Source organism: Neophocaena asiaeorientalis, unplaced genomic scaffold (assembly GCF_003031525.2).
Source record: "Neophocaena asiaeorientalis asiaeorientalis breed wild unplaced genomic scaffold, Neophocaena_asiaeorientalis_V1.1 scaffold67, whole genome shotgun sequence".
In the NCBI taxonomy this organism is placed as follows: Eukaryota; Metazoa; Chordata; class Mammalia; order Artiodactyla; family Phocoenidae; genus Neophocaena; species Neophocaena asiaeorientalis.
In genome coordinates this window covers 12180166-12189914 of record NW_020173731.1, presented here as the reverse complement: position 1 = coordinate 12189914, position 9749 = coordinate 12180166, and the positions used below count along the sequence as shown (strand labels likewise).

At 43.2% G+C, this 9749-nt stretch overlaps 1 protein-coding gene across 2 annotated transcripts; it reads right to left on the bottom strand.

Annotated features, from left to right (window-relative positions):
- Positions 1-997: 997 nt before the first annotated feature.
- On the bottom strand, positions 998-9416 carry PPP1R15B (protein phosphatase 1 regulatory subunit 15B). 2 transcript variants are annotated; one of them, XM_024750994.1, is made up of 2 exons: positions 6920-9416; positions 998-3743 (listed from the first exon to the last, which is right to left on the bottom strand). In XM_024750994.1, exons 1-2 carry the CDS (start codon positions 9053-9055, stop codon positions 3522-3524), a joined length of 2358 nt encoding a protein of 785 aa, XP_024606762.1. In that variant the 5' UTR covers positions 9056-9416; the 3' UTR covers positions 998-3521. The 2 variants fall into 2 exon arrangements, with proteins under 2 accessions (XP_024606762.1, XP_024606763.1); XM_024750995.1 differs by having other exon boundaries at positions 7748-9416.
- Between the last annotated feature and the right edge of the window lie 333 nt (positions 9417-9749).

Genomic DNA, 9749 nt, shown 5'->3' with positions numbered 1-9749 from the left:
CAGGATAAGAAGTTTGTTTTTTCTGATGTTACCATCACATTTATTCAATATCATGTGGTAACATCATGACTTACAAATACCATGGTTATCATTAATAATGCACAAAATAAAGAAACCGAATTCCCTGATACTCAGTAGAAACACTATGCTATTCCCAGAATATGAGTTTACTGCTTCTGTGAATACTGTTTATTTTACTGTTGTTTTTTTTAAAATAAATTTATGTTTTTATTTTTGGCTGTATTGGGTCTTCATTGCGGTGCACGGGCTTCTCATTGTGGTGGCTTCTCTCATTGTGGAGCACGGGCTCTAGGTGGGAGGGCCTCAGTAGTTGTGGCGAACAGGCTCAGTTGCTCCGTGGCACAGTGGGATTTTCCCGGCCCAGGGCTTGAACGCGTGTCCCCTGCATCGGCAGGCGGATTCTTAACCACTGCACCACTAGGGAAGCCCACAATTTTACTGTTTTCTTCGCAGAAGAAATACATAGCTGGGGCCAATTTTAGAATCAAACCCCCATTCTCTAAGAAGGGCATTTCATACGCTAAGAACTAAATTCTTTTTTCTAATACCAAAATGTGGTTTACAATTATTTTTATCCCCTTACCATTCCTTCCGCTTCAGTTAGTTGTGGTGTAATTTCCATGTCACATAACCTTTTTCTTTTTTTTTTGCGGTACGCGGGCCTCTCACCGCTGTGGCCTCTCCTGTTGCGGAGCGCAGGCTCAGCGGCCATGGCTCATGGGCCCAGCCGCTCCACGGCACCTGGGATCCTCCCGGACGGGGGCACGAACCCGCGCCCCCTGCATCGGCAGGCGGACTCTCAACCACTGCGCCACCAGGGAAGCCCCACGTAACCTTTTTAAACCACATAAATTTGTGCAGCACCTTTAAAGTTTACAGCGCTTCTACAAAAACACCTGATTTAATTCTGGAAATCCTGCTCAGTAATACTGAAAATAATGTAAAATACAATATAAAATTAAACCAAAATATCTTGTAACATTTAAAAATTGCAAATATATTTATTACAATTTACAGATTAGCTAAGTTATATACACAAATATAATTTTAGCTATAAAGTCCCAACAAACTGGTTACATTTAAATCATTGGATCTGTAGAAGCCAATTTAGATGTCTTCTAGTCCCCTAACTTCACCTTCCTTAAATTATAAAAAAAATAAAATCTGATAGTTTTGATTTCAAGTTAAAGATGACGAGATGGTGTTATCACATTTGAACACTCAGAAAAGGAAATTTTACTTGTCTGTACAAAGCCTTTCATTTGCTACATTGATACTTAAAGCACCATCGCAAGACTTTTAGGTGTGTAAAATGTTCAGTTAAAACTTCCAAGGATTTTAAGACTGAAGGTTTAACTTTGTTCTAACAACTAGAATCGGAATGAAACTGGTAAGAATTCTGTTTCTTCCCTTGTCCAACTTTAAAATGGTCCCTTTTGTCCTTATCACCGCCTGATCACTTCTTTTAAAGAAGGGTAGTAAATGGGAGAACTCTTCACCAAGCTTTTACGTATTTGGTAGTGAGGCTGGAATCTCAAGGGAATAATTCTCCAAAATCCAGTAAATGTAAAGATATCCCATTATTTTCATACATGCAGAGGTGCAAGATTTCAGAAACACAAAACACAACCTAAGTCTCTGAAAACAGTATACTTCAGTCTGGTTTTAAAAGAATGCCTACACATTTTCAAGGTTTTCTTTTCAAGGCAAGTGACACCTTCTTTCCAACTGACACAGCTGGTGTTTGAAACTTAGCTTATTTCCATGTTGTTACACCAGACTCTATAAATGCATTCCCTGTGATTACCTAAAATGCAGGGGCACAAACCACATTGAAGAAGGGCTCTGCAAAAATCTGACTTTTACTTTTACTCTCAGTGTGTTTAAGTATGAATATATATATACACACATATATACATATTAACACTAGAGGCAGTTCTTAGAGCAACCCAAACAAATAAAATAATGACCAGGTAGATTATAAACTGAGGTAGTAACCCTGTAAGCACTTCTGATGAAAAATTTGTCCCCACTCTGAAACAAGTTCAAAATTAAGAGGTCATCTATTCTATTCATGTTTTCCATTACCCGTGACAGGAGGCACATGAAACAAAAATAGACCATTAAGGAGCTGGTTAACATTCCCTCAACCTAACAAATGCACACCATGTAGAACTAGCTAAATAAACCAAACACAATCAGTCACTGCAAAAACAGTTTGCTCTGGAAAATGAACATTGTCACTTTTGTTTATTAAAGATATCAGCTTTTTTCAAGTGGAAAAAAAAACAAAAGTAAACTTTGGGCTGAAGATATTAAGACTTTCTATTTGTTAAATCTATAGTTCTTTCCTGAAACTATAGGCCTAGCCATTACTTCTCTCACTATTAAAAAAGGAGAACACAATAAACTTGGATATTGACTGAAGTCTACATTTTACATTTCAAACTGGAAAATTAAGAACTGCCCATTTCCAAGTTCACAGTGCCATCCTGACAGGTTTTAAAAGTGACGGTGCTGAGAAATATTAATAACACTGGTTTTCTTTTGAGAGCACATACAAGACCAAATTGCTCTGAGATGTCTCCTATCTTCTTCCTAGGAAAATTCTAAGCTTTTAAATTTAAAAGCAACTATGATGCAATTATTACTTCTGGAGTCTTTTACAACAATTTCTACCTATTGAAGACACAAAGAACCACCCAAGTGGGAACTATAATAACATATACAGAACCTTCTTCAAAAAAGAGTTTGCACAGAAATTAAGTATATCAGATGTTAAAATTTGGCAGAAATATGCAGCTTTCCCAAAGTAACAGAAAGTACTGCACATATAGGTTTTGTGGCAGTCCTTGGAAATATCCTAGGTAGAGCTTAATCTAGAAATAAAAACCCACCACATATTTTCAACCATTTTTAGAAAGAAAGAAAAAAAACCACAATGACACAAGATAATGTACTTTAAGTTGGTAGTATATACAAGATTATTTTCTTAGCCTTGAAGTAGAAGGGCCAAATTACTGAAATAAAAAAATATAGAGAAAACATAACAGCCCATTAATTTCAGAATGTTCAGAGGGAAAAAAGAGCCCAAAGTTTTTAGACAGATACACGTAATTTAAATTAGAATGAAAAATGGGCTTCAAACCCTATAAATATTGTTTCCCAAGAAAATAAGTTTTCAAAGTGCAAAATTACACCTTAAGAGGTCCCCTTTTCACTTCAGCAAGCAAACAACATTCAAAAACAAATCCAACTAAACAACAAAGGAGGATTAGAAATCACACCATCTCATCCTTCATTTTCAGGGCTTGGCTTCAAACCTGTACATTTCTGAGTGGGATATGTTGCAAAAAAAATATATATTAAACTAGGTCACTGGATCCAAGTTGCATATCCTCTAAGAAAAAAGTCAAAGGACAGCTGCCAATTTTTGTTTTTAAAAGAAACCTCTCAAGTAAGAGGTAGTGTTTGCTAAGGCCAGAGGCTGTCACATCATCTTAACATTGCTCGAAAACATTAAGTCCTTTGAAGCACATTTCCTGGAGTCTATTAAACATTTTTTCTCTGTGCTCAAATGTCAAGCAGTATCCAATAGCGTCTTCTGTTTCTTGAATTCGTTTCTGGAACCTGCATCCATCCCGTGCAAATTCTTCCCATGGTCCTTTTCGATCCTCATCACCACTTATATAATACTCAGTAACTTCTTCAAGGAAGGTTACCTATAAAGATATAGACTAATTTTAATCTCAAATATAACAGAAGCAAAAGGAAGGAATGAAGGGAGGAAGGGAGGGAGGGAGGGAGGAAAGAAGGAAGGGTTCTAACTGACTAGATGGCACCTGAATAAAACAGTGGGCAAATGTCCCTTTAATTCCTTTCTCTTTCTCCTTCTCTCTCTCTCTCTCACACGCACACACAACACACACACACATGCACACACACACACACACACACACACAGTCCCATCCCGCAGCCATTATCCGGTCAACCCCAGACTACCCCCTCCTGGTTTTGGTGTTAAAAATGAATCCAGATGGGTAAGTGAAATTCTCCTGATGTTATTAATCTTTACTTTTTTTTTAATCTTTAGGGAAATCAATTCTGTGATACTTTTCCAAATGACAAATGTTTCCAAACAAAGTATTTCAGAACTATATTCCTGGGGCTTCCCTGGTGGCGCAGTGGTTGAGAGTCTGCCTGCCAATGCAGGGGACACGGGTTCGTGCCCCGGTCTGGGAAGATCCCACATGCCACGGAGCGGCTGGGTCCGTGAGCCATGGCCGCTGAGCCTGCGCGTCCGGAGCCTGTGCTCCGCAACAGGAGAGGCCACAACAGTGAGAGCCCCGCCTACCGCAAAAAAAAAAAAAAAAAAAGAAATATATTCCTGGAGTCAACGCTTTTATTACAACACAAAAGCTTTAACAATATCGTCACTTATTTCTATTCTTCCTTTTTCCAAAAAAATTTCACTTTTCAGTGCTTTCCAATTCTTGAATCATAAATATGTAGTATTATTCTTATATTATTACTTTTGTAATAAGAATACGGAAGAGAGTTACTTAATAAACAAACTGCAGCAAAATTAACGTATCTTTAAAGTTATGTTACTCTAAGAGAGACTGTAAAGATAAAAACCCTCTTTGTATTCCTCCTCAATATGCTATCACTACATATACATGAAATTGAGAACATTACAATATACATGATCACATGGAGTGACAGTCCCTTTTAATGCCTACTTAATTTCTAATATAGAAGTTTTTCTTTTTTATCAAACACCAAAAGTAAAAACTTGTTTTAAAATACGTTCAATAGTTACATCACCTAATCCCACTGTGACCTACTACTTTCATTCCCTTTACATCAGGCCAAGGAATGCTCCCGAGGACAACTAGTAGGTATGTAATACCTTAAAAGTTATTGCATTCTAGTGTTACTCATTGTGTCACCAAGATAAATAACAACAACAAACATTTATATAGTGGTTATCATATGCCAGGCTCTTTTCGAAGTACTTAGCAATTTTTATCTCACTTCATCATCATATCATCTCCATTGTACAGATAAGGAAATCAAGGTAGGTAGGTTAACTGACCTGTTCAGATCACACAGCTTCTATGGGTGCAATAAGGATTCAAACCCTGAGTCTGGCTCCACAATCTGCACAACGTTATGCCACGACACAAAGCATTTTAAACTCCCAGATCTGAAAGCCTCATTCTAAGAGGCAGGCACTATCCGTTATTCCCATATACCTAAAGAATGGCATGTAGTCAAAGGCTATAAATAATTTTACCATATCGCAGACATAATCCTTTGTAAATGTTGCTTCTAGTTCATAGTAACAGCTGAGACACATCTACTTGACTCATCTCAGTCTTACTCAATGAGCAAGCTAAAATGAGGCATGAGATTGGCCTGAGGTCCCTGAACAAGAAAGAGCTACCATTTTAATGTCAAGGCAACTAACTGTGAGTTTTAGCTACTCACCTCATTTAAACCGTGCAATATTCATACAATAGCTATTATTATTATTATTACTTCCATAAGATAAATAAGTGAATCAAAGCCATGAGGTCAAGTTACTTCCTAGCTCTGGCTGTCTTCCCAAATCTCTTGGCCCTAACTACTCAGGAGTGGGGAGCAAAAGTCTCCAGGTGCCAAGTGCTCGTTCCATTGCCCCATTTCGCTTCTTATCTATTCACTAAATAGGTCATTTTGTCAGGGACCCTTTAAAAATATAGAGGAAAACTCTTTGATGACAGCATTTACAAAAGTGTAAACTGAAATTTAATTTTTAATATGCCTTATTCTGCTTCTACGGCTAAGACATAAGATTACCACCATTTACGGACATTTTCTACCCCTGGAAGAGTTTCAAAGTATTAAGCTGGTCACTTGGAGCCAGTGGATGGTTCTTTCCACTTGAAACTTTGATGCTGCTGAATCTGAGGTCAATAATAATTTACCTACACCTTTCTCTTTCCAAGTATAAGTAAAGAAGAAACTTTCCCTTCACAATAAAAGATACCCTGTGTGTCTGGGGGGATCACTCTCCAATTAATAACTTCATTTGAATAAACAATAGAGAAAAAAAAAGCAATTCAAAAGACTCCCAAAATAAGGTTAACTTGACAACGTGTTGAGAGTAAAATAAAATGTTCCATAAAGTTTTAAGACTAGCCTGGGAATAGGAAGCAACTACTCAAGAAAACCAAATAAATGACCATCACTGTTACAAATGATTATTAACCTGTAGCTGGCCAATGATAACTAGTAATGCTTTCTCAAGAAAAGGCAACACTATTTTCTGTATTGTTTTCGACTGTCAATCAAAATCCCAAATGTCCAAAAGTTTTTAATACTGAAATTAGTATTTTCTTTCATGGCAAACAACCAGACAAATATGACTTGCTACTTGGTACCATCATCCCTTTGTGTTCTAACGGACAGGAATGAAGACACTGTTATGTAACTACAACACTGTCTGCAAATACCACATTTATTACCATTTAAAACTCTATGGCTATAATAGGACCGTCTCAATCTCTAGAATTAAATCGTGTACACACAAGGTTTAATTTTTGTTTCTTAAAAAAAAAGTGAAAAGTTTAAGCTTGGAGGAAAACGGCCCAGAGCTGCCGATCCAAAAGAAAACAGCACCTTCGAGCTAACATCTATACAATGGCACCTTCAATTCAGAAAGGAACACCACTCTAATGAGGGAAGTGTGTGGGGTGGGGAGGAGGCTCATTTCTGAATCCAAGTATATGAGCTTGCAGTCCTTCCTCAAAAATATGCACTATTATGCCTCCAGGAAAGACATGCTGATATCCTTAACCACATCAGAACAGGCAATACAAATTATCAGGCATGTTAAAAGAAAGAAACAAACCTTTTTTCTCTGGATATGTGTGTGTCTTGCTCTAGAAAGAAGCCCACCCTGTACCAAGTCTGGACATTCACTTTTTCGGCTCCCTGACAGTTGCACCTTACAGGAAAGTAAGGTGTGACACTCAGAAATGGCCACAATAGACTCAGACGGCCTCTCTGAGTCTCGACAGCCTTTCCAATTTTTCCCTGATGTTTGAAAAGGAGCCTTAAAATTTAGAAGGTTGTAGGGGTCATCGGAATTACAGAAAGAGTTCCACAGTTTGAGACTCTCTGCTTCATCTGCACTAGATTCCCAGTCATCTTCTTCTCCAGAATTACGGTCAGGAGACCCAGGAAGGCTCGCAGTCCAGGGAGGATTTTCTAGATTAGACCTGTCAGACAAATCCGTCTCTGAGTCAGAAGGGTCTCTGGGAAGAATTTTGGCAGCAGTCTGAATTGTGGCTGTGAAGTTTTGGGGATTATAAGGATCGACACTATAGAAAGAGTTCCAAAGGTGGAGCCCTTCTGAGTCTTGTTCAAGGTCTGATTCTGAGAGTGAGCTATCGCTATCAAAACCATCATCCTCAGCGTCGTCATCCCAATCCTCACCTTCTGAATCAGAACTTGTTTCCAGGTCACTGGCTGCACCTCCCAAAATGTAATCTATCAATTTGTTGCTACAGGCTGGTCTGGCAGAAATGGGAAGGTCATCGTCTATGTCTGAGGAGTCAATTACACTTATTTGGTCCTCTCCAGGCTCCTGCTCCGTAGGAACCTCACAAGACAGACAGCCTTCCGAGGTGCCCTGTCTCTCCAAAGCAAGGGGAACCTCTTTAGTCAACAATTCTACCTTCTCCTCAGTGGGTTCCTGAGCGGTGCCGGGAACGGCTCCAGCAGCGGGAACACACTGTGTTGCGCTATCTCTGCGGTTCTTCAGATCCATCCGGAGCAGGCTGTGCTCTTCCTCCAGGCTGTGGTAGCCATGATCTTGGTCAGGGGTGGGTAACGCTTGGCCCTTGCTGGCCTGCTGAAGGAATTCCAGCCGCTTCATGCGAAGATGGTGGATTTCGGGCAGCCCTTCTCTAGAGAGAGGCGCACATCCCTGCAACGAGACGCAAGCCATCTCCGCGTTGAGCGGCTGGGGATGAGACGGGACCTCATCCAGGCAGCCGCTTTCTGGGCTCAGCGCCTGGAAATCGACCAGCTCGCCACTTCCAACGCTGCTCTGATAGCTCAGCTCTACCCGGGGCAGGCAGTCCAGATAGGAGGGGTTCAGCAAATAGGAGACGACGGTGGCATTGCTTAAGCGCTGAACGCTGAGAGGCCCGGAGGGCGAAGGGCCAAGTTCCCGGCCGGAGAACAGATTGGCTTGGAGCTCCACTCCCCACAGCTGCTGCTCTAGGAGAAAAGCGTGGGCTGCGGAGTCCAAAGTTCCTCCCTTGGCTTTAAGTTCCAATTTTAGATCTGGGGACGAGCACTGCCAGTGGATGCCCTCCTCTAGCCAATGGAGGGAAACAGCGGCCGCGTCAGCCGAGGGGTCTAGCCGCAGCGAACTCAGAGATTTCGGCGCTGTGGGGGCGTCGGGTTCCTCCCGGGCCCTCAGGGCTCTCAGCACGCTGTAGCCTCCAGCAAAATCTAGCCATCTGGTCGGAACCATCCCACCGAAAAGCTGGCTCCAGATCAGCAGCTTCTGAAGCAAGCCGGGGAGCGGCGCAAAGAGTTGGGAAAGCAGCTGCATCCACGAGCTGCGCCGAGCCTCAGGCGGGGGACAAGAAGCCAGTTTGAGATCCCCGGAGTGTTCCGGGGCAGGAGGTGCGGGGAACTTGGAAGTGCCTGGTCGCGAGCGCCGAGGGAAGAAGAAGGGCAGCCGGAACAGGGAGTCCGCCCGCGGGGCGGCCCGTTCCCGCGATGCGTCTGCTGCCGGCTCCATCTCCGCGTTCTCGGCAAGTCTCTGAGGGAGGAACGTAAAGCTCAGCGGCGGGCGGCCGGGAGGGACTCCAAAAGGCCTACAGAGTCTCAGCCTTGCCCAGCGGCGGAGTGGATGCCCCAGGCCGATCCCCGGGCCAACAGAAGAGCCACAGAGGAGAGCGGCTTCGGCCGCGGGCGGCAGACCACAGTCCGGAACGTCGGGCACAGGACGCGGCGGCCGAGGCGACATCCATCCTGGCGGAAACGAGGTGTCCTAGTCCTCTCCAGCCCTCTCCACCATAGATAGAAGCCCTTCCGCGGCGGCGGCGGCGGCGGCGACTTGCCAGGGTAGACTGACTGTGGAAAAGCCCCTCAGCTAAGCGACCCCGGAAGGGCTGGGCCGGCTGGCGGGTGGAAGCGAAGCTCAAAATGGCCGCAGGGCCAGAGCCGAAGCAGGACGCCTCCAAGCAGCGGACGAGACGAAGGAGGGCGGACGGCTACGCCACCAGCTCAGGGCCGCCGAACGTCACTCGCAGGATCAGGCGGGCGGGCCTTTCCGCACTCTTCCTTGTGGCCGCTGATTGGCCTCGCTCAGGTCCCTGTCGGCTTCCTTACTCTCGGTAGACGCAGCTCACGCGAAGGAGATTGCATCAGCCAGGCCCAGCACTACGCGTGCGCACTTGCTGCTCGGCGGTCGCCTAGGAAACCGCCCCCCTCCAGCCCCCTCCTCCCCGCCCTTTGGGCCAAAGGGAGCGGCTTAAAGAGGTGGAGCATTCCCTGGAAGCCTTTTAACGGCCTAATACACACCCAAGTGTATATAGATACCTTAGACTTGCATATATCTATGCAACACTGGGGTTCCAGTGTTGTTGAGTGCTAAGTAGATCATCAACCTAAGATCTTAGTATAATAAAAGTTGGGAAATGCTGTGTAGATACACATCT